General features: G+C 42.4%; 1 protein-coding gene across 1 annotated transcript; it reads right to left on the reverse strand.

Annotated features, from left to right (window-relative positions):
- Positions 1-11744: 11744 nt before the first annotated feature.
- Positions 11745-23189, reverse strand: tes (testis derived transcript (3 LIM domains)). The gene is given in 9 exon segments (XM_018692549.2): positions 11745-13679; positions 14596-14754; positions 14878-15093; positions 16323-16700; positions 16702-16980; positions 17430-17471; positions 17473-17980; positions 18918-19003; positions 22966-23189. Coding segments are annotated over 9 exon segments (1887 nt in total). The 5' UTR covers positions 22993-23189; the 3' UTR covers positions 11745-13487.
- Between the last annotated feature and the right edge of the window lie 1253 nt (positions 23190-24442).

Below are 24442 nucleotides of genomic sequence, written 5' to 3' on the forward strand. Positions count from 1 at the left end.
AAAGAGGAGGAGAGTTATGGAGAAATGATCTTGGACAGATCTGTAAACATCACACCCTCCTTAACATCCGGCCTGCTGCACATGCACATGTGCACACACACATACACACACACTAGGCCACACATAGCCTGGGTTAAAAGGCTTGGCCTTGGACCAGAGGCAGCTACTCACTGATCTGTGGGAGGGTTGATGAGGCATGTGAGGGTGTATCTTAGAGAAAAGACAGAAAGTGTGTCGGCCTACATTTGTCTTTATCCTTGTTTTTAATGCTGTGTTTGTTTGAGATAGATAGACTCTCACCCATCCCTCTAATCCCTGTGGTTTGCTTTCACATGTGTTTATTACCTGTCTCCATTTGTGATGTGTTTGCTCCTGTATCAAAGTGCAGGTGTTTACTACTGTTGCCAGGACACAGTTATGGTGCCTGTTCTTTCAAATACAAGCAAAATGAACATGCACAGGTGAGCAGAGCCAGGTGAGCAAGGCTGAAAGAAGTGGGAATGTCAAAGAACGTATGAGTGACCCTCTCCCAAAATAATACAGTGGAATCTAGTATATATGTAGTAATGATGTGGTCCTATCATGAACACTTGATGATTTTTATGCCTGTTTAATTGGTTCTAATTCAGCAACCACCGTCTGCTGAATGTCATGCCTGTTCCTAATGCAACTGTGGTCTTTCTGCTTTTAATCCTGTTTATGACTGAGCTGTTTCAGTCAGCTGAGAGACACTAAATGCTAAAAGCTACTAATTCAGTCAGTCAGTGCCTGGTCTTACTTAAAAGTGTCACAGAGAAATCATTTCATCCTCTCAAGGTTTTTCTGACAGGACAACTTGTTGGACAAGAAGTTGACTAGTTTCTTTGTTTTGGTAGCTAACCGCTAACATGCAAGCTAGCCCAAAAAACCTCTCTAAGCTATCTTGATACCAGTTGTAAAACTACCAGTTAGCAAGTTAATTAGCTTGATTGTTAACCGTACAATATTTCAGATAGCAAAAGAAAGCTTCTAGCCCAGTACATGCCCAAGTCTGGCCCATACACTTTGCCATCTGGCCTGATTCTGGAGGTTATCCCTCCAGTGTTAGCTGACAGCCAGGAAGATTTCCTGTGTGTGTCCAGATGTGGGAGTAGCATCTGACGTGCTGTATGTGGGTCATTCTTGAACCGTGGAACTGAATAATAAGGTATACAGTGTAACTCTATGCCAGTGGTGCAAATGGAGGTAATAATACATGTATCATTGACTGCTGTCTCATGCCTGATGTTACATCCTGTTATAGAGCAGTTTATAGATAAAATTCTCCTTAGACTGGCTCTTTGTTTTAGGCAACCCCCCCAAAATTCTGGACAAAGCTGCAAGTGTGAAATATTATATATTTAGAGTTGATCTAATATGTGTCTTGGAGGAAATTTACCAGATAAAGGTTTGCCAAACCCCGTCAAGAAAAAGGAATGTGATCCTCCAGCTAGATTTAATCACCAAATTAGCATTTTCACGATAAAGATGATAAGAAGAATAAATGTATCCTCCATATCCTGCCTTCCATCAACCCTACCCCTACGCCCTGATGGGAGTGACCAGAGAGCCTCCCCCCTCTTTACCTTCACCTCCTACCTCCCTGCCTCTACCCTCCCTCTGTGAAAGTGTATCAAAACCAGCCTTGATCCTCACAGGCAAAAAAAGACACGAGTATAAAAAAAGAAACAGCAGTCAATTTTTATGACCATACAAGGCAACCTCGCATTCCTGCCTCAGACATTTACAGGCTCTTAAACTCTGTTCCTGGTGCTTGCCAAAACTCTGGGGAGGAATTCTTATCTAGCAAGTACAGGAGACATTAATTTATTTTTTTTAATATATGGAAGGAGTTGTGGGAGCATGAGTGGTGGAAGGAGGGATGTGTGTGTGTAAAAGGTTAATGGGAATAAATAAGGGTGTAGAGAGAATTAGGTAAAATAGAAGTATGGGAGTGTAAGTCTGGAATGAGAAGTTTCCTCTTAAAGGTCTACTGACTCTGAGTGACTGATTGGATTCAGTGGAAACATGCTGCATGTGTAGATGATATGTATCTATAGAGACGGTGGAAGTGCTATGAGAATTTGTGTTTGGAGTGGATGATTTCTCTGGACGTAAAAGGTGATTTAGACTGAAAGTGAACACATAAAAAGTGTTGATATTGGATTTATAGTTGCAAATCTTGCAAATATTGATATGATATAGATTTAATTTAGAGAGAGCACATACCGGTAGGCTTTAACAGAGATGTGTCTTTTTTAATGATGTCAAAGAGGTCATGATTTCATGCGTGTGGGTCAGTAGGTTAATCCATGTTAGTTTAGTGAGAGACATTGGTATGTCAGCGTAAACTCTCATGCACCCTTTACAAACACTCACATACGCCTCTGCAGCATCAGAGCACTGTTCCATGCCATGAGTTAACAGTGTCTTCTGTGTGTGTGTGTGTGTGTGTGTGGAAGAGTTTTTCCACTGCTCAGTTCTGCTCTGACTGACACAGCGGTGGAATTCCCTCATTAAAATCAGATGTAAAACACAGACAAGTCCTACAGGCTTTTATACAGACACGTATGTTTGCATGTACGTGTGTAGGCATGCAATTATGCACCTACAATAAACACACACACTCACATGAATCCATGCATGCACACACAGTCACAAACATTCTTACTGATGACTACAAAAGAATTGTATATTTGTAATAGAAACACAGCTTCGATAATGGATCATTCAACTACATTTGAGCTGAAACATCATGTATTTTTGCTTCTTTAACAGTGGATATATAATGTAAACTGTTTAGTACTTGATAAGTGATAAATGTTTTCGTGTGGAGTCACACAGGTGCTTTCACTTTCATTTGGTGAATCAGACCTCTTCTCAGGACTGTGTGTGTCTGTGCACACTGTGTTTGATTAAAACCTATTTCACCTGTAAAGGCATGAAAACATTCTCCGTTTTCATTGTTTTTGGTTTGACTTCTGTGTAATACCCAACACTGGTCTGCCGTGAGCAGAGGTCTAATTAGTCAGAAAAGCTCAAACCACCTGTGTGGGTATGCAGACTGTTTAGTTAAATGTCAGAGCTCATCATCAGCGCTTGGCCTCCCCTTGCTGCTACACCGCTACCTGCAGCTATGGAGCCTTTTAACCTCTTTTAGATCATTGTTCTAGTGTTACAGTATATTCACCTGTATGACTCAGTCTTTCATCAACATGCTGTCCTGCTGCAAACTCTGATAAACCCACAATATTTTACTTGGCTAACACAAAATGGCAGACAACAGAAACAAGCTGGTGACCTTAATGGAACATTTAGCAGCTAAAATACCAGATATTTTTACAAGGGATTGGTGGAGATCAAAACAAACCTAAGAGTAATTTTGCACTTACATTGTGTGGTGGACATACATCTCTAAATAATTGTCAATGTTTAATGCAATTTTATAAGGTGATAATATGAGAGAGGAGCAGGCTTGTCACATTTTGTGGAGCTACGCTGCCTCCAAGTGTCCAGCAAATATTAAATAATGTTTAATGTTGTTTTCTATTGCAGTATCACATGAGGCAGAGCCCAACTTGTGTAATTTTATTGTTACAATAAATAGTCAGGAGATCTGATTGGATGTTGGAGGGCTGATGACCACAGCATGGTCAAGCAACAGCCAGATTTTCTCAGCTGACAAGCTTGCTGACCGAAATTGTGACCAAGTTTTTCCATGGTCATTAGCTCCATGGGAAGTGAATGAACTTCTAGTGACATCAGGGCCTGGGTGGATGATCAAATTAAAAAAAGAAAAGACATTTATTTTGTGGGGATAAATAGTTTTTCTCTCACACAGTCAGGAAGGGAGAATTGTAATCACATGGCATACTTGAAGCATTAACAGAAGGAACTAAACTGTCCAGCTGTGATGCACCCAGCATATGTGACTTTGTTCATTATGGGTCTGCTGAGCATAGTTGGAAAAAGTTGAGGTTCTGACCTCAAGTTCTGCTGCTTTAATTACTCAAGTCAGAGCACAAGTAAAATGTCTTCCAGTCACTGCTCTGGTATCTAGGTTCCACAACAAATATAAAATTATAGACACTTAAGAAAGAAAGAAAGAAAGATCCTGCAAAGATATTTCACACAGACGCAAAAAAACAAAAGTCACAGATTTTCTTCTACTTTGAACTGAGACAAAATTCAGGGGAAAAAAGGATGTGTAAATGGTTGGAATGAGTCATGCACATAAAGTAATGATGCATTCAGGAGCGGATACTACCCCTTTGTTCTCGGAATGCTGCTGTTGTTATCCAACAGCAAATTAAATATTCCACAATGACATTTAGTATTTGCTCTGACAAAACGGGTGCATACATGAAAGTCAAACCCAAGTGCATATATAAAAGATATATAATTCTCTACAATTAAACATTTTTAAATCATCATTTTGTTGAGTGCCCTCTAATCCAGATTCAGTGTATCACCATCATCATGTCATCATTTCGTGCTGTAACCTTGAGTGGAGCGCTGATTACCTCTGTGAGAGTTCAGCTGTAGCTTTTTCCAGCTTCCAGCATCAAAGAGGAAGAGTGTGGTTGACAATGGCAGGAAAGGGAAACTTGTAATGAGAAGTTTGGCTGTAGCCACAACCTTAGCGGTCAGGACAGTGTAGTATTAGTAGAGGAATTACTCGCACATTCACACATACAGCAAAGGCTAAATAAAAGATTTGGACACCATGCAGCTTTTTGATTTACACTATGGTAATAGTAATATTTTTAGTTGTGTGTCAGATTATGTGCAGACATGCGAGAGAAGACTGTATTTGATATTGGGTTATATACAAATAAACGTGACTTGACTTGACATTAGGTGCTGCACGGATCAAAAATAAGATCCCCTAGTTACTAAGTGTTCTCTTACCACAGATCTGCCCTTCCACAAGTAAACACAATCAAGATGTCTGGGCCTGTTTGAGCTGCTATGGCAACATCAGCTTCCTGGTAACCAGTACAGTTTGGATTCCTCAATCAAGGGTGCTGACTAATTGATGAATGTTGACAAATTCTGAACAGTTTTTTCCAAAGGCTGAGTGTCTATGCTGATGCCGTTAGTACTGGTTTTCAGTGGAGTGAATACATTGTTGTGAAGTGAGACATCAGTGTGACAAAGTGAAAACAACTGAGGGTACAGCCGAGGCTGCCAGTTATCCAAAGTGCTTAATTTGTAAGTTCTAAATGTTGCTGCCAAGTGCAAGACCATATTTGTGTGAACATATTTTTCTTATTCTCAAATTAAACACAGAGTGAAACCCCCCCCCTCAGTCCCTAAAGGAAAATTCTTGTTGGCTGAACAGGCAGGATTATGTTCAAAGCTGTAAAGATGAAGCTCTTTGCAGACGTTTTACTCAACAGGTGCTTCCACATTGTCTGGCAGCAGTGTTCAAACCCTCAAAGCCTTCCGACAGACATTAAAAGCCCATTTAGTCCAGCACTAAAGCCCTAATTTATAAATCACATGTCTGTAGAGAAGAGTGACTCCTACTGGACACATCAAAAACTCCCCAGTGTTTTTTATGTGATGGAGCCCAAATAAACCCTCATTTTCTGCTGCTTTTTCTGTACAAGTTCCATGGGAGGAGATATGTGTTTAGGTATTATTATTCAGTCTGAGGTGTGCTGCATTTCATACTTTTACAATTTGAGTAAGTTCAAGGTTTCAAGTTCAATGTATTCATAAAATCATGGGAATTAAAAGTGTTCAATCAAAATATGTTCCATAAGAACTATAGAACTGCCTTTGACATAAACTCCTCATTTAAATTGGAGAAAATCTAGAACCAGTTCTTCCAAATGTCTCCTCACCTCTACTTGCACTGCTTTTATGTAGTATCAGTGTTTCTCCAGCTTGATAAACAGGCACAGTGAGAGACAGATCATAACATCAAAACTGGGATCACTATGTTCTGGCTGCCTCTGCTCAGGATGATTTCAGCATGAAAAAGAAAGTAAAAATCTGGGTGCCATATGATCCACACATCAACAGGTATCTGGCACCTGAATCAGTGTCAGGGAGGCAGAGAGGAAAGTTACACAAATCATTTCAGAAAGGAGGGAGTGGTGCTGAGAGGTAAAAAAACAACAAAGTGAAACTAGAAGGTGTAACTCACACCAAAGTACTCCTGTGAGTGTTCTGGAAAAAAGCTGGAAGAGGGAGGATGACAAAAAGGTGAAGGGGGGAGGATGATGAAGGATCTCAAAGGGGAGAATAGAATAGCAGATAAAGATTAAGGAGAGCATCTCTAACATGGAGGAGGATAAACCACAATGCAGAGGAAATAGGAAGATGATGAAGAGGCTAAAGTGGATTTGGAGGTTGGATGATCAGAGAGAGCGACTGTAATAAACAAGAGGACAGCGTTAGACGTAAAGAAGAGGGAAGAGAGAAGATGGGAGGATGGAGATAGAGAACTGGAGAATTGTGAAAGTAGAGAGGAGGAGGATGAAAAACTCCAAAAGACTGCTAACTGCTCATATGTTTTCAAGCTAAGTTCAAATAAACCATCAAATGAACCAGACTCAACAGTCCTCCACAGTTACCTGAGCTGACTCCTCTCTGAAAACCTCTGGGGAATGAGCTAATGCAGCAGTTCAGTAATCATTATGTAGCAGCTCTCGAAACCATTTCTGGCAGCTGAACAATGCAGTGCTGCAAAATAACATCCTGCTTCAAGTCATAACTTATGTAAATAAAGGACTGTGGCTGCACTTATTCATAAAAGAAAAAGGAATGCTGCCTCCTCAGTGAGACACAGAATTCACCTGACAATTATTGGCAGTTATTCTGTTGTGTCTTAGTTACAGGAGCTATTTGGAAGTTTTTGCTAGTGCTACATAGCCATGGTTAGCATCAACAGCTATTTACTTTTGAGTTCAGCAGAGGACAGCAACACCAGTGTTAACTCTTGTGACGGCCTGTCTTGTCACTTTTTGATAGCGACTCGCTGTAGTGTCCAGAGTGCCCTGAAGAAGTAGCACTGCTCAGAGGGCGTATTCCAACCTCTTATATTGTAAACGCAACAATGGCTGAAGCTCTTAGCAAGTGGCCATCACCACCACCACCTGCTCCCAGCAAGAAGCTGTGTTCAGTGGCAGAGGAAACTTACAAATTGCTCTTTTAAGTATTGGGCCAACACAAGCCTCCAGAACAGCATCAGTGTTCCAGTGGTTTTTGGGTGACCTGACCCTTTAACCCGTAAAGAGGCCTGGTAAACATTCACTCTGGTACTGGAAAAGTACAACAGTTATATTGAGTGAGATGAAGAGCGAGAGTGAGCCACACATGCATACAGCTCGTCTGACTGTATCACTGAACATGATTGCTCCTGTTGGCTGGATCACAGCCTGTAATACCAGACCTTCTCTATAATGGCATTCCATAAAAATGAATCGCTCCTGCTCCCTGTCTCCTCCCGCTCTGGAGGAATGTGGGTGGTGAGTTATCAGAGTTTTAGAGAGCTGGCGTTTATGCCAGCTGTGTTAAGATGCCTGCAGTGGCTGGTGTTTCTGCTTGTCTGCAGTCAGGGAAACGTCTAAGATTCATTGTACAGTAAATCCGTGATTAACCCAGGATGATGGAGCCTGATGAGCCAGAACTGGATGCACTGCTCACTTAGAAATATGAAGCCATCACCTTAACATGCCATTTGTGGAAACTGAGAAATGGTTGACATTTTGGGTAATAAATGTTTCTTTTGAGATAATGAATATTTGCAGTAAGTGCAGTATTCTGTAAATTTCAGAGGGCACTACATTCTTTCTAAAAGCTAAGAATTGCTGCTTTTCTATGCTCTCATTCCCGCATCCTTCCATATCTTCTTCAACTTCTCTGATCTGCTCTTATCATAATGATCAAATAACAATCCTATCCACTTTTTCCTCTGCATGCCTGGACTGCTCTCACATTATGTTTCTAGTGTTACAGGAATGTTATCAGAGTGCTCTGATGCTTATAATAACTGCATATTCAGCAGTTAAATATAATAACTAGTTTTGATTTTGCAGCCGAGGCAAGAAATAATTCACTCAAGAATGTGAGTTGAGATGATCTTCAGGTGTCTACACCTAGTCTTGTCGGGAGACAGCCCTGGATGGTTCCCACAGAAAAGCTGAGGGAAGTGGCTGTGCACTGTTCTACATTGGAGGTGGGGTAGTGTTTCCTCCCTCCAGCCTCAGGAGGCAGCAATAAGCCCATTACAGTTTGGCACCCAATGAGGCAAAGAGGACACCATGCTAGAAAACGTATCTGGACAACTTTATCTGAAGTGATTTCAAACTGTATTTCTCTGTTTTACAGGAGACTTGGTTTTGCAGATGCCCATCTGGTTGACATCCCCACCTCCAAAAAAAGAGAGCACAGCCACTTCCCTCAGCTTTTCTATGGAAACCATCCTGAACTAGTTTCCCACACAGCAGATGAGACAGTCCCAAAAGGCTGGGTTAAATCCGTAGCTTTACTCCCTTCTCTTTAAAGCTGCATAAATTGTCATTTTTTGTCACCTGGGATCAATGCAACACACTTAATACGCTGATATGGCTAACATGTTACCAAACACAATAGCTTATGTAAACATCAAGCAGACACAGAGCATTGTTAATATTAATCTGGAGCCATGTTTGAGTCCACCTGATGAATATGAGTCCAACATTTACTGTCTATTTCATTTCATTTCTACTTAAGGTTTGTAATCAAAAGATTCAAAGGATCACAGGTTTTAATCTTAATTCCCAATCTGTTCTGGGAAACTCTGGAGAACAGAGTAGAATGGGTATGTTTTGTCTCCACTGAATAAACACTGAGGTACTTTTTCACAGAAACAAACAAAAGAAGAAAAAAAAAAACTCAACCCACATCATCTGAATTTCCACTCAGAGACCAACAGTTGACAGCTGTGATAAGCTTCAGATATGATACCATATCATCCACACCCTGCAGCCTGTTGCTGCTGAAAAAAAGACAATATAACGACTAATTAAAACGAGGAAGTTACAGATGTTTTGGATTTTGATGAAGTCTGTGCCTCAGCTAAGTGCTGATGATGAATGATTACTGTGTTGTAATTCAAGTATAAAACCATGAGTGGGCCGTGCATCTCACACCTAGGCCTTCACTGGAGTCCTACCTCTACCCTACCTCTTAATAGGCTATCTTAATACCTTGATGTCACCATCAACAATATACAGAAACACAGTATAACAGAGGCTTGAATCACAGACAGGCATGTCATGTAGCCAGAATAAATACCTTTGCTGCAATGCTTATAAAAACCCAATTAGCACAATTCAACAGGTCTCCAAACACAAACAAAGCCACAGCTGCGCCACACACATCATCTCCAGCAGAGGCATCAATGTTAACTGATAAAATGACAAAGACGCAAACAATAAAATACAGGTCAAATGCATTTTACTCACCGAAACTGTTGATTATTTGAAGACAAAAAGCTGCTTCCGTCGAGCGGACACTCTCAGTCCTGAAGCGAATCCGAGAAATCCGACTGACTCACTCGACTTTCAGCGTTAGCCTCCGTGACGATAGAAAAGGACTTAATGTTGGAACTGAGACGCACAGATAAACCTCTACAACAGACTCACTGAACTCTTCCTCCTCCTTCAGCCGTTGCGGGTTGAGAAAACAGCTATTAAATCTATGCTAACATGTTTTAGCTTGCGCTAGTAGCTACAGACGCGGTTTGCTAGCTCTGACCGGTACGTACGATCTCTGAGCATCCAATCAAATGTCACGGAAATGTCGACGTCATGGTTGGCCTGCTCGCCAACCCGAAATCTGATTGGTTAAAGGATCCACGCGGCAACAGTTTAATCGCCATTGATTTTAAATGACTGGAGCGCGCACTGTCGATTCTGAAGGGCTCAAGGCAGGTTTCTGTTACCTTGGCAACACGGGGCTGAAATCTGATTGGATAAAAGCTTTAACATAAACAAATTATTGTATCGGAAGCAGTGCAACAAAGAGGAAAACTATAAGATAAAGAGAAAAGACTATTGGGAATCATTGAATACACATAGTATTAATGCAAAAAAACATATATAAAAACATAATTCAGTGATTGTGACAACGTTTGACAGCCACCCACTGCATGAAACAGACTTGTGCTGTGTTGTGAACAGTTTCTTGTGGCGTCTGCACACTGTCCTTTATCTGAAGGCTGTGGAAATAGAAAACTCAAATACCAAATAATTTACAAAATCTCATCTTGATTTAATCTCTTATCTGTCTTCATGTGACTCTGACTCACTGCCTACACGCTGGATACAGTTTGCGTAGACGCTGCTGTTCTACATTTATGCATTTATGACTCTGATTTATGACATGGATTTTCGGAGTGCAAGCTCTGGGTATAATTTATGAAGATCAGGCCACATCCACAACTTGGAGAGAATTGCTCCCAGTGACCAAATATGATTCCTGGAGACTGCAGTGTGACTTTTTTAAAGCAATGAACTTGGTAAATTGTCACCATGCCACTGTACTGACATGCAGTAGATGAGGAGGTGAAACTTGCTGCAGGAACAGCAGAGTGGCATGAGTTCAAAAGAGTTACAAACTAGATATGAGTGAGCGAACATCAGAGTCAATAGAGACTCTTAAGACTCAGGAGGATATATATGGAAAGCAGAGGACATCGCTCGTCTGTCATCCACGCCTCTCAATGCTCTGCTCCATATCATCCAGCTCCCTCAGGAGAACCACAAACATTTATCATCATTTAGTGTTGGTTAGGTAAACCGCAGGCAACTCAACACTTCAACATCTCAGCTCCATTTCTCCATGAGCAAAAACAGGTCTGGAGAGAAAAACAAGTTCCACTTCATGAGAAAAAGAAAGCGTGGGAGGATGGTATATGTGATGGAGCTGAGGCAGGATTTCACTAAACTTTTAACATGATGCAAATTCCAGTGAGAAATGGATTACAATGCAAATTCCTGTGTTAAACTGCAGCACAATGCAAATTCAAATATAAAACAAATCACATGCAAATTCCAACAGGCACACACTATGACAGGAAGAAGACCTCACCCACTCTACGCTGCCCTCTGTGCACTGAACTCCTTTCTTAGGTAAGAAAAACAAGTGCTCTTAGCATATATATCTTCAGAAAACAAAAGCTTTCATTCTTAGATAAATGTTGCAAGTGTTAAGGCAAAAATGTCCAGACTTCCTGTGACGTTAGAACAGGAAAAGAAAGGAATTTCCGAAACAAGAAATGAGAGAAAGGCTACAGGAGGGATGTCGGAGAGGGGTTACAACTGGGTGATCCTGGAGCTGGCCAGGCGATTCGGTCACATTAGGTCTGGTGGAGTTGTGGTTGAAAGAGCGGAAATAGCAGCACAGCTTTGGGCCGACAGCCATTTAAGACAATGGGGCTCCTCAGAGATGGAGCTTCCTTGAATTGTGCACATTTTCCACTTAGTGAATGAAAACGCAAAACCCTCAGAGGTGGTTTTTCCATCACGGCCGGCCTGCTACAGAGTTCCCATCAGAGTGTGGCATCTGATACGTCAGAGCATGGGTCACATGGGTGCTGCAGGAGTCACAGTGCGCTTTACTCCTAACCAAAGTTGAAGTTTTTGATGACAAGGGGTTTTACCTGCAGAGCAGAAAAAGCAGGGAGGTGTCTGCTTTGTGAGAGACAAAAAAAGGACATGATGAAAACATTTAGCTTCTCTTTGTAATGTTTAATTAGCAGGAGCGTTGCAGGTTAATCATTTCTTGCTCTTGTACAAAACAGAATTATACACTGGTCATAGTCTGCAGACTATTAAACAGGACGTGTGTATGTCGCATTTAACTTGTGATGCCACTGTTTTTATTTGAATTAGCAGTAATGGCCCTGCACATCCACACAGGTGTTTCCAGTTATACTAGATTAGACCTCTGCTCAGGTTGAAGCCATGATGGGAATTACATGAGACTCTTCTCACTGAAGACATGTCACAGCACAGGTGTGATTAATAACATTAACCACTGCTGCATTCCATTTAAGTGAGCCTGTGCTAGTGTCCTGGTTCACTGGGTCATTTAAAGGAAACCAGGTTATCATTGATTTATCGGGTACATCTCTGGTATTTGTGCTATATCTGAAAACAGCTGTGTGGGTGGACAGTGGTGAAAAAACTCACTCAACTGCATCATATCTCAGGGATTTAGCTACAAATACTACCCAATTTATTTGGGGAAAAAAACCATTTAAAGTGCAGTAGCATGAAATCAAAAGGATAAGGCACGAAAATAACAAAACTAAAGTGGTTTACAGTGTTTATATTGTATATCATGGGACCAGTGGGTGATACAAGTAGACCTGGATGAAAACACTGAGTAATTGCAGAGAGAAAAGACATATTTTCTCCATTTATTTAATAGATGTGGATCAAAGACTAGAGAACACTGCAGAAGCTAATGGACTGAACTATTGAACTACATTACAGTGTTACCAGTTCATTAGATAAAAGTTAATGTAGTCTGATGTTCTTGCATTTTATAAAACACACCTGTCATACACCTGTTTATATACCACCTCATATTGTTTGTGTTGCTAGAGATTGTACAGGTGTAACAGCGGTGTATACTGGAAGGTTTTCACATTGTTTTGTTCCTTTAAGATAACTATGAAAGTACTGCTACGCCTCACAGGACAGTGCTGCCCAACACAACAACTACAGCTCGAGACTCAAAACACACTGCTGTCAGAGTTGGAGCTATTTACCTCCAGTTCTTTCACTTAACTTCAGGAACTGGATTTGTGCAGTTAAAGCACTTGAAATATGCTACACAATGACTGGACTGAGAATAAAGATTTGCCATTATTATGATTATTTGATTTCACGTTGATGTAGAATACAGTGCACTGGAAGCAAATCACCCCAAACCTCACTCATATTGCTCTTTATATTGCTGCATAGAGGAGGGTGAGCACCAGTGGTTTGTTGCATGAAAGAGGCAGTGAAAGGTGGCACATTAAATCAACAGTAGGTTCTTTAGGAGCAGAACAGCGCCAATGCTAATCAGACACAGGTTTAACCTTTAAAAAAAATATATAATAATTACAAAAAATTGAATTGCCACCTCTGACCAATACAAAATCTCATCGGTATGAAAACACAGTGCAAGAAAAGCAGAAAAAAACGAAGAAGTAGTTTAGGTGTCATCCTAGTTGAGACAGATTGATCAATACTGTGGTCTTTCATAAAGAGAGGAAGAGCACAGGAATGCAAATGGACTCACATCTCCACATTACAGGTACCAGGCACTCTATTTATTGTTAACACAACCACAGTCCATCTCTGACCTTCCGCAGCTGCACCAGTGTTTGTTTTCCCTGCGCTGGTTCTAGTTTTAGCTGATCCCGTCCTGGTTTCACAAGTGGTTGTGGAGAAGATGGAGGGGGCTGTTTTGGCCCTCTACGCCATGGTTTTCTTCTTGCACTCCACGGAGCAGAAGAGGAAGCCCTGCACGGCCATGAAGCGCTGGCCCATCAGGCACTTGGAGCAGCCGGAGCACTTGAAGCACTCCGGCTCAGCGTGCCAGTGGTGCTCGCCGTAGGAAACCCTCTGGGCCTCGGGCTCCACCGCATTCTGGCAGGCTGAGCATTTCTGGGATGGAGGAGGATATAATGATGTCAAGTCACATAGTCATATTTCTACTTTGAGATCTTTCATTTGGTTATTCAAACTTTCCATTTAGGTTTTAGTCATTTTGCCTTTTCTCAGCACATTACTGAAACAAATTCAAACTGCAGCCAAACTGTACAAACATGAGACGAGCATGTACACGTTACAAAGATATTATTCAGAGCTGAATGTCAAGTGTTTATTTGTTAGAAACTGTGGCAGCACAGTGGAATCCCTACTTCTTAACGTTCACAATGACACAGTCAGAAGTGAAGGCAAGGATGACGTGACATAAAAACAGCGGCTTTGCAGGGGATTATGGGGGATATATCATGTAAACACCTGCAGGGTGCTTCACATTCTTGGTTTTGGGTGGCCAGCGTTCATTTACAATCGTTCTCTTTCATCAGTCTTACACGGAGGTCTGTGGTTCAACCTGCATGAGATGCTTTTACAGTAAACTGCTGACCTGTGATACCCTGTGTCAGACTTTTTAAACACAACGCAGGCACAACAGGAGGATGAGTTACAGCTCAGCATTACACGCACTGTGACGCTTACACTATCAATGCATTTTTCTTCTGATTATCTTGAATTTTATGATTAAATTTTACAGTTTAACTTAAAAATATTGACTGAAATATCCACCAAAGTGATATCACACACAAAGTGAGAGAATAATATCTTTTTTATTGTTCAAAATAATGTATTTCTGCTGCAGACTCCACACTTTTTTTATAGGTCAGAACTGGACTTGGGGTTTTGACCCTCACTCATGCCACTCAAGCTAAGAAGTTTGGATCTTAACTGTGATTTGAATAACAGCCTCCAACAAACAAATGAAACAATGTCAGCTATCTAAACAAACAGAGAGCCAGAGGAAGAAGGTCAGCCTCACCACAGCGTAGTTCTTCATGTAGCAGGGCTTGCAGACAGGCTTTTCATTCTCCATGACATACGTCTCTCCGGCGAGGATGCAGTCGCAGTCGAAACAGCAGAAGTGCTTCAGATGCCAGTTCTGGCCCTCAGCCTGAGTGTACTCATTACTGAAGATCAGCTGTGGGTGGACATGCAGCAGATTGTGGATTAAACAGTGTTACCAGCCTCAAAACTGCAGAGACACTGATGTATGCACATCACACAATAGTGTGTTCCAAAAACTACTGATACGCTCACTCACCTCGTCACATCCTCCACAGCGAGGCTTCTCACTGTCTCCATAGTGGCGTCCGCAATACAGCTTGCCTTTCTTCCAGAAGTAGATCATGTCCACCAGTAGTTCGTTGCAGGTACAACACACGAAGCACGCTGGGTGCCACAGCTTATCGTAGCCGGCGCGCTCAGCGTAGACGGCTGGCTCGCCCAGACGCATCGGCTGCTGGCAGTGATGGCACGACTTGGAAAAAGGAAAGAAAAGAGGAGATGGTTGGTATGGTGGTGGAGTTCAGTTCAGTTTTCTTACTTGTTTTTCAATTGATCATTTAGACGATAAAAACTTGTGTTGGAAATGTCAGTTACATCCTGTCCCCAGAAGATTTCTTTCATCTCCTTCAGTAATAACAAAGAATTATTATGCACTTCCAAAACTTTTCAGTAGGTTTACACAAAGAGCAATATCCCTCTCTTTGAGTTCATTTCAAAGTCAAGTGTGGCCTCCTTTGATCTGACAAAAAGGCCATTTTGTAAGGGAACATTTGAACTGTTAGATCTCAGTACTCCCTAAATGGATAGAGCGTGACACATTCTACTGCTGAAAAAATGGGTGGAATTCCCCTTTATAACACAGGAGGCACAGCCGCTGTGACCTGACCCTGGTGTTTTTCATTATGATGAAATTACTGCCGGTCCAGTTTGGCTGTCAAGGCAGAGATAAGTAAATACAAAGTTGTTTAGTCAGTCCTGCCAAGAGAGAAGAGTGTGTTCTTGACACTGCAAAGTCATGGATACTAAAGTGAATTAAGAGAAAGGATAAAGCTCAGAGCAACAAGAAAAAGACAAGGAATTTTCAACCCGGAGAGAAGAAGAGAGCAAAAGATAGAAGAAAAAACAGGAAAAAAACTGATGTTGATGCTGAGTGATCTCTCACTGCTACTCTTGCATAACCACCACTGCTTCTTGTTTCGAAAGCAAAACCCCTCTTAACGTGAGTCACAGTAAAACTAATAAACAGGAATAAATCATACAACTCCACACAGCAAGAATTAATTAACTGCACATGGAGATGATAAGATATTTTAAAAATGGGAGACTCATGACCCAATGTGAATAAATCACCATCCATCATCCTGAAAGGCCAAGGCTGAGTCAGATCAGGTCTCATGGCTCCACCTAGTGTCCTGTCCTGGTTTTGTCAGGGGTCATTACTGTACTTCAGGTTATACATATGGTGTGTCACATACCCATGAATTTGACTTTATATGATTAACTAGTGTAATGACAGGAGTTAATCACAATTACCAAATGTGGATTTGAGCCACCAGAGAAATCTGTTTTTCCCCAAATCAACTCACAATTTTATTGAGATGATAGAATCTACTATAAATTTTAATATTAAAATAATATTTTCAACCAGTTTACCCTACGACAGACAGACCAACAGACAATAGATAAATAGAAACATCTTACAAAGTTCTGTTGTGGTCGTCCAGCTTGCTGAGCTCCAGGGATGCCCATGGCTCCAGCAGTGGCAGCGGTGCCCATGGCCCCACCAGCTGGAGCATAGCCACCAGATGGTCCAGTCCCAGGCCCTGCAAGTGGTCCAGAACCACCAGCTCCAACTCCACTACCCCCTGCTCCAGGTCCAAAGCCAGCACCCACTCCAGGTCCACCCATAGGACCAACACCAGGGCCTGCAACTCCTGGCCCAGAGCCTCCAGCTCCAGTACCTGCAACTCCAACTCCTGGTCTAAACCCAGCCCCTCCACCACCTGCCCCAGCACCAACACCAGCTCCAGGTGTACCCGTACCAGGCCCGAACCCTGCCCCTCCAGCACCAGGTACACCTTCCAGCCCCCACACCACCAGCTCCACCCTGCCCTCCTGCCTGAACCAGAGCCATTTCTTCAGGCAGCAGAACGTCTCCGACCCCGAGGGCCTCGTCCTTGTACTTGCGGACGAACTGCTCCATTTGCTTGACCTCGGCAGGACTCAGCTCATGGCACTTCGATGGGTCCTGGTCATGCTCAGGCAGCTGGCGGGCCATCTGCTGCCGACGGTAAGCGGCTCCCTCCGTACCGGCCACCGGCCGTTTCTCTGGCGGGAGCAGCTCGATGTATCGCACTGCCTGGAAGTCCAAGGGAAAATGAAAAGAAACCGTTACAAGAAAGATGTATGAAGGACAGAGAGAGACGTCGTGGACCAATCAGAGAGAAGGTAAGGGGAAACTGTCCTGTCTTGCGGTGATAAGACATGTAAAACATGGGTCCTACAGATACAGTACTAGACTAAACAAAGACAGATACAGGACCTTTAAACACCAGGCGGAGAGTGAGAGACGGTGGGAGCTGCTGCTAATAAACATCCACCTTTTAATCATCAGTGTTTTTAAAAATGCCTGCTGAGTGACCTTAACAACTTTAAGTTAGATACATGGACTAAAATGAATGTTATTGGGACCTCTAGTGGCCAAAGGCTTTCATGAATCAAACTAGTTAGCAGAGTTGATTGATTAGATATAGATTTTAAAAGCTGGTTCCAATCATAATAGCACTATTTCTTTTTTTAAATTCTTACCAGATACTTATTGGCTACTGGTGGTGCCCACTCATAGGTGACAGGACTTCATTGGCACATCTTTGGGAACTGGCACCACACTAGCTGATGTGGCAGTGACAGCGACTGGCATTTTGTTAGCCTTTGGCTGGTGAGACACTTCCTGCTGCTGGCCTGAGCCTGAGCCTGGGCCTGGGCCTGGGCCTGGGCCTGGGCCTGGGCCTGGGCCTGAGGCCTGAGCCTGAGCCTGGGCCTGGGCCTGAGCCTGGGCCTGAGCGCTGCTGGGTACTGTACCAGCAGAGGCTCCAGCAGGCTGTACAGAACCAGCTGCAGCAGAGGGGGGCACAACAGTGGAAGAAGCACTCGGCGGTACAATGTAAGCAGTGGAGGAGGTGGGCAGGGAGATGGTGATCATGTTGCCCCTGTAGCTGGGGAGGCCGTCAGTCTTCAGCTTGGCGATGAGCCCCGTGTATTTGGTGTCCTCGAACAACTTGCCCACCTTCTTGTTCTCCTCCGAGTTCATCGCCACATCGTGCTCTGCGAGGCCACATTTGCAGTTTCGGCAGATTTTTCTGCAGAGGAGAAGGACAGAAAAACACGCACGTGTCTTATTACAACAACTGCAACTCTGCTACAATAGTAAACCAATACAACAAGCTCAAGCTCTGTCAAACACCTTCTCCTTTCACATGCCACAACACAACTTGCTTCATATTTGCATGACACAATTTACGGCTGCTCGGCATGCTTCAGCATGACCAGGCCCACAGATTTCAAGCTTGATGGTGAATGATACCCTGAGCTGTGTAAACCCTGTTTAATTTGTATAGCTGGGAACAAAGAGCAATGTTGATGACAGCATTTGTATTACTGAAATGTAAACTGTGTGATACCATCACTTGAAACGGTGCGTGACTTTCAGAGGAAAAACACTTGCCTGTGCACAAAGTGCCTGTGGGATACTGCTGAAGAGTAAAGTTGAAGGGATGATTCCATACAAACTGAACTGATACAGACTCATTCTCACACTCTTCTCTTTCATTCTGGTGGTAATGAAAGATGCTTAAATTACAGCACAACACTCCTGGCTGGACATCAGACATTTAAAGACTCTGCCACCACAGACCCATGGTGGGCCTTTGTGCCGGTGCTGTGGTGGGCATCAGGGCACCTGGTGCTGTCTTCAGGAAAACCAGCCAAGTGTGGGTAATTGTCGGGACTGAACTCACACCGTCCACACCAGCATCTATGCAGAGGCGTGGGCTGAATGGTCGCCCTCAGTTATTTTGCTGAATTAAGACCAGAAGCCTCCTGTGAAGCATTAATCAGACCTATACTTTCCTCTGTCGTCCACTGAGTGTCTTTGCCTGAGGTCCAGCGCTTTGCTCAAGAGTTAATCTTAAATTACCCATATGTCTAGACACAGGAAGTCGAGTGTTTAAAACTGGATATCCTGTGCCAAATGTATTTCTGTGATGGAGCCGTGCTGTGGAGAGAAAGCGTACAAACCTCCAGAAATGCAGCTCAAAGCCTTCACACTTGTCCTTGCATTTCAAACAGGCCGCTCCAGCACCAAACTCGTGGCCCAGGGTCATCTGGAAACAGAGCACATGACTGCAAGTGATATAAGTGAAGATCATGACACTGATACTGAGTACAGCAAATTTAATTTCTAATTTCAAGACATAATTGCTCCTGGAGGAGCTGAAACGAGCTGTTGTGGTACTGAGCAGTGAAGACGACACAAATCAAACTGGGAATTCTGTAGGACTCGAGGTTCCTACACAGACTTATAAGAGTGGGAAATTATGCTGATACAGAAGTAAAAGTGATGACCCTCCTCGCAAAATCATTTCTTTTTGCCTTTGGAACTATTTCAGCAACACAAAAAAATCCCGCTGCCTCAATTAAAAAGAATTCCAGCCGTTCTTCAGGAGATTTGGCTCGGGACTCTGTTGCTCTTGTCTCCTTAACTGCATGCTTTTCCCTGTCTTCAGTGTCAAACATCGCTCAAGTCCACCTTAAGCCATTACCGCTGCTTATGACCTTATATGGTCAACTATTCGGTGATGCTTAAAGGCTCGTGGGATCCAGCCTCTGTTGTCAGAGAGACGTTTCTGACCCAAAAAACCCTCACTAATGATGGAACCTTGATGCCAATATTTTAGCTTTCATCACAGCTTCCAGAGCAGCGTGAGACTCTCCTCCCCCCCGGGAGTCCACTGAGCAACACAAGAGCCAAAGCCGAACAACATGATTTGTGGCGGTAATTAAAACGGCAAACACATTAGTGAATCACAATGAAGCTGCACATGCAGTTTTCTGCTTTTACTTTTGCAGGCAGCAAACAGATGCTCCTCTCAGTTTATTTTACTAGAAAAACAGTAAATTCAGGATGAATCTAGGTTAACATTTTAACTTCCCTGACACTGAACCTTACAAAACACTTACACTTAGATTACGAACTGCAGTGGTATTTCATTTACTATAAATAAACATTCCTTGCCTTACTCTACGTTACTAAAAGCAGCTGTTAAAAAGCACATTTGCTTTCATTTATTTTGTGTTTATAGAAGAAGCTGAACTCTAGAAATATGAGAGTTTATCAGTTCTTAAATCCAGGTCAGTTTTTCTTGCTTTTCCTCTAACGTTTCTCCTGGTGATTCACAATTTATCTCACTATTATCTTAGATAGGGCTGAATTTTTCTCCCCTGATACTAGTGCGAACACAAAACCTGAGTTTCAACACTAACTAAAGAAGCCAAAGTTTATTTAGATCAGGAACTCTGTGATAAAGTTTAACTCTCATAATAATAATTCTATGGACAGACACATTTGGTTGCGTCTCAGACTCTGCAGGAGAGCATCAGTTAAACTCTAAACTTTTATCTCAGGCACAGAAAGGACAACTGGCCTTTTATGGCTGACGTCGGTGTGTGTGTGTGTGTGTGTGTCCTTCCCTGGAACACAGATACACACTCTGCACTAGCAGCTGAAGTTCATAAGTGACTCTGTATGACTAAGCCTGCAGGGTCATTCATTCTGGTGACAACTCTCTGCAAAGAGGCCGTTCAGACACAGTATACAGTCCAGGCCTGATGAGTCATGTTCATGAGTCATTGTGTTGCAGCAGGGCTGAGCTGCAGGCCGGTCAGAGGCAGCTGGAACTGAAGGAGTCACTGGCTACGGAGCCATTTTAATTTCTGCTGGCCACCTGGTCTCACACCATGACATCCTGCTTCTGCAAACCACATTTTAAACTTTTAGAAAGTTAGCTAGAATATGACTACAGTATTCTTCAGTGTGGTCAGAAGCAAGTTTGGTTTCATTTCACAATACTGTATATTATGTAAAACACACACACTCCTCTGACCAAAACTTCCTTATTCTGAGGAGAGTGAGGCCTGAGGATGAAGAAATCTATTTATTTATATAATCCTGTCAGAGATTTCATTTGGAGGTCTCATCTGATCTGTCACCACGAAGCAGAGACATTAGCTCATTCATCTCAGTTACGATTTTTTTCCATAAAATCTTGCGTATAGCAGCTTCAGTACCCTTTCAGTTGTTTTGACCCGGTGAGGTCAGAGCCTCTAGAGAACAACTTCAATTTAACAGAAGGGCAGTGATGCTGATTTCCCAGCCTGCACACAGTCTGCTCATAGTCACAGCTTATTACCTCAGATGTCTTTTTGGACAACTGTAGGAGACTAATTGAGCATGATATGACCTAAACACACAGGTTGCTTGTCTTGAAAAAGAGGCAGTTACAGTTTGACAGTAATTCCAGCAGCCTCTCGCTGACTGAGGCGCTCTCAGCAGCCACACTTACAGCATCTCCTCCAGGGATTAAAAGCAGATGTCAGACTGGGGCTGTCTGGGTCATCCAGCTGCTCAGACCCACTTTCCAGCAGCAGCTCACTGTGTGTATATATAAATGAGCTTCCTGTGCTTAAATGAACTCGGCTTTGTTATCTTACCACCATCAGGTCTCACTGACTAGCAAATGGACCTGCAAACAGGGTGGGAAAATGGCACCAGCCACGCTCCGTTACAGTAAATTCCTTCACGTTGGCAGACACAGAGCTATCTGCTGGAGATCCTGCTCCATTCAAACAGCCCAACTGACAAAACAAGAACCAAATAAGACCTTGTAAAAAGATGCGATGGCTAGTTAACCCTGCTGCAGTTAGTGACACTGACCTATTTTCACCTGTGTTTTAAACCTGCTTGCACAGTTGACTGAAGCCAAGGAGATCACACATTAGAGTTGCAGCTTACTGAGTGACTGATGCTGCACACATCACTCGAACCACTTCATATCCCTGCAGCAGCCTGTACTGCCCCCTCCCACTGCTGCCAGCTATCTGCAAGTCTACGCAAGAACCATGACATGGACGCGTGTTAACAGCATGGATTACCAAACATCTCCTGCAGGGGAAATGGCACTAATAAAGACATTGTTACCTATAAAGAACAATTCCAACACTGTTATTTGCTAAACTCAGCAGGGCAGGATGCTAGTATGCCAAACAGCCAGATGCAATATAAACATGGTCTAGAAGCAACCTCTGTTCATATATTCAGAGAGAAAGTGAATTTCCAAACATTAGTTATACTGTGGCTATCCACAAATCCAATGAATGCAACATGTGTCCTGCAAAAAATGAAAATGAACTCGATGATGTGTCAGCTGGACAAATTCAGTATTGTGAATGTGATCCAGTAAAAGCCACACGTAACATTTTAAGACACATAGCATCTAGATAACTTGACTTCCTCTCTTGTATGGCCAGGTTCCATTAACAACTCCCTTAATTTTATATCCTCTCGATTAAAAGATGAAGTGCAAAAAATATAATATATGATTTACCATCTTAAAAGCACAACTGGATAGCAAACAACAATTCGGCAGCTGTCTAACTCAAACACCAACATTTACTCTTGGGTTAATTCACTTTTACGACTGGTTTGCATTTTACTGTCACGATGAATTTCGCCCTCAGAATTAGAATTTTTATCGGCACAGAGCAAGTCGCACTAAAACTAGATCATCAATAATGTAAAATATAGAGCTGTTTCGTGCACAATATCTATGCCGAATTCCGCAAAGACTTATACTCTTTACTTATTAATAACTAACAGATTATAGAAGTTATGAGTTTTGTTGATACGCAGGGAAACACAGTATAGTCAGAATTTGAAACGCAGTTTGTCGTTGAGTTTCAGATGGTAACACTCAAAGGGAAGTAACTTTTCAAAGAAAGATCACGGTTAAAACAAAACAACACAAACGTTTGTTAAAATCTCTCAACCAGCTTTTGCTGTTGTTTGCTCTTATTATTAATAATATCATTTATTTCCCATTTTATTAATGAAAACGTGAGATTATGACTCTGAAACACTTTGCAGATGAAAGGCGAGAAGCAAACAGCAAAGTCTGTGCTACTGTGACTTCTCCTCTGACTTCACCTGCCCGGTGCTCGGCACACCTTTTCAGGGCGTTCCCCGGTCAGTCCGAGACACCGAGGGAGAACACTGGGAGGGAAATCTTACCTTCTTCACTTCCTTCTCTATCTCCATTTCGACGTCTGTTCAGCGCGAACTTTTCTTGGTCCCGACGAAGCGAACAGCAGAGTTTCTCCTGAAACGACTGTCAAAAAACTAAATCGGACAGAAAACGGATCAGAGAAATATTAAAAGACCCCGGTCCACTCTCCGCTTTCTCTCCGGAGGTCCTGCTCCGCTCAGGTGTCAAGCTCGACAGCATCAACGTGATGGTTTCCGGTCAGCGCTTAAAAAATAAAACCTTCGCTATAACTAACAGACAAAATTATTTATTATCAAAAAATAAACAATTAAATAAACTTTTTTTAAATAAGTGAATGGAAAATTGACAAATAGGTTTACACAAAAGCATTATTACAAGAAAAGACAGAATTTGTGGTTGAATAAAAGGTCCAAAATGTTACGATTCCCAAAAATGTCACGACAAACTGCCCACAAATGTTTATTTTAAAATGTTTTTCATAAAATATTAAATGAACAAAACATGTAAATATCCATAATCAAGTCATTGTGACTGAAAATAAGCGAACTTGACTTTGAATAATTTGAAAAATGATTAAGGGATCAGAATTGCCCATAAAACAATAACCAGCACGCACACACACACACACACACACACACACACACACACACACACACACACACACACACACACAGCACAATTGTTGCATTGTTTTCTTACCTTTTATTTTGAAAACAATATTTATTTACTTCCGGACAACGTTTACGCCTCCTCTCCAGCTTCACACCGCTTCCCACTCTGGAGGTCCCGTTTCCTTTTCATTGATGTTTCGAGCAGCGCCTCTGCTTTGATGGAGCTGCAACTCAGCCAATAGGAATAGAGGAACTTGGACCGTTTAGCGCAGGACGACCAATCAGAGAGCAGCAGGGGCGTGTTCTTGTCGTAACAAAGGATTCGATCGTATTCTGACAGATTGAACCTGCTGTAGTAGCTACTGATTCCATTAGCTGTTTTTTCTTCCAAAGAACTCACTTTTTCTTGTCCTCATCGACATGATTTGATAATTATTTAAAGACATGTTGTTAAAAAAAATACTAATACATCAATAAATGTGGTTGTAACTGTCTTTGTATCAGAGAAACGTTCATTTTCAATATGGAAGAAAATCCTAGGACACAACATGGACACAATCCACACACCACAGCTGGTTAGTTTAGTGATGTACTGCGTGGTTAATGAAACGCCTGTCAGACAGTTGTAGTGTTGCCACAGTGACAGGAAACTGTGGTTGTTAGCAGCTTCCTGTGTGACCTGCTGTTGGCCTTTTCAAAGAAACAAGGCTGTCACACCCTGACGGGTCAGATGGTGTTACATGTCAAAAAGCATGGTTTGATGAGCGAGCGCGCTGTTCTTCAGCAACACCGCCTCACTCACATGTCTGATCTATTCTCTCTGGTATGAACATCTGCAACACAAAATTTCCCTTTGGTGGTTTAGTGGTTG

This window comes from Lates calcarifer, linkage group LG10 (genome assembly GCF_001640805.2).
Source record: "Lates calcarifer isolate ASB-BC8 linkage group LG10, TLL_Latcal_v3, whole genome shotgun sequence".
Classification (NCBI taxonomy): domain Eukaryota; kingdom Metazoa; phylum Chordata; class Actinopteri; family Centropomidae; genus Lates; species Lates calcarifer.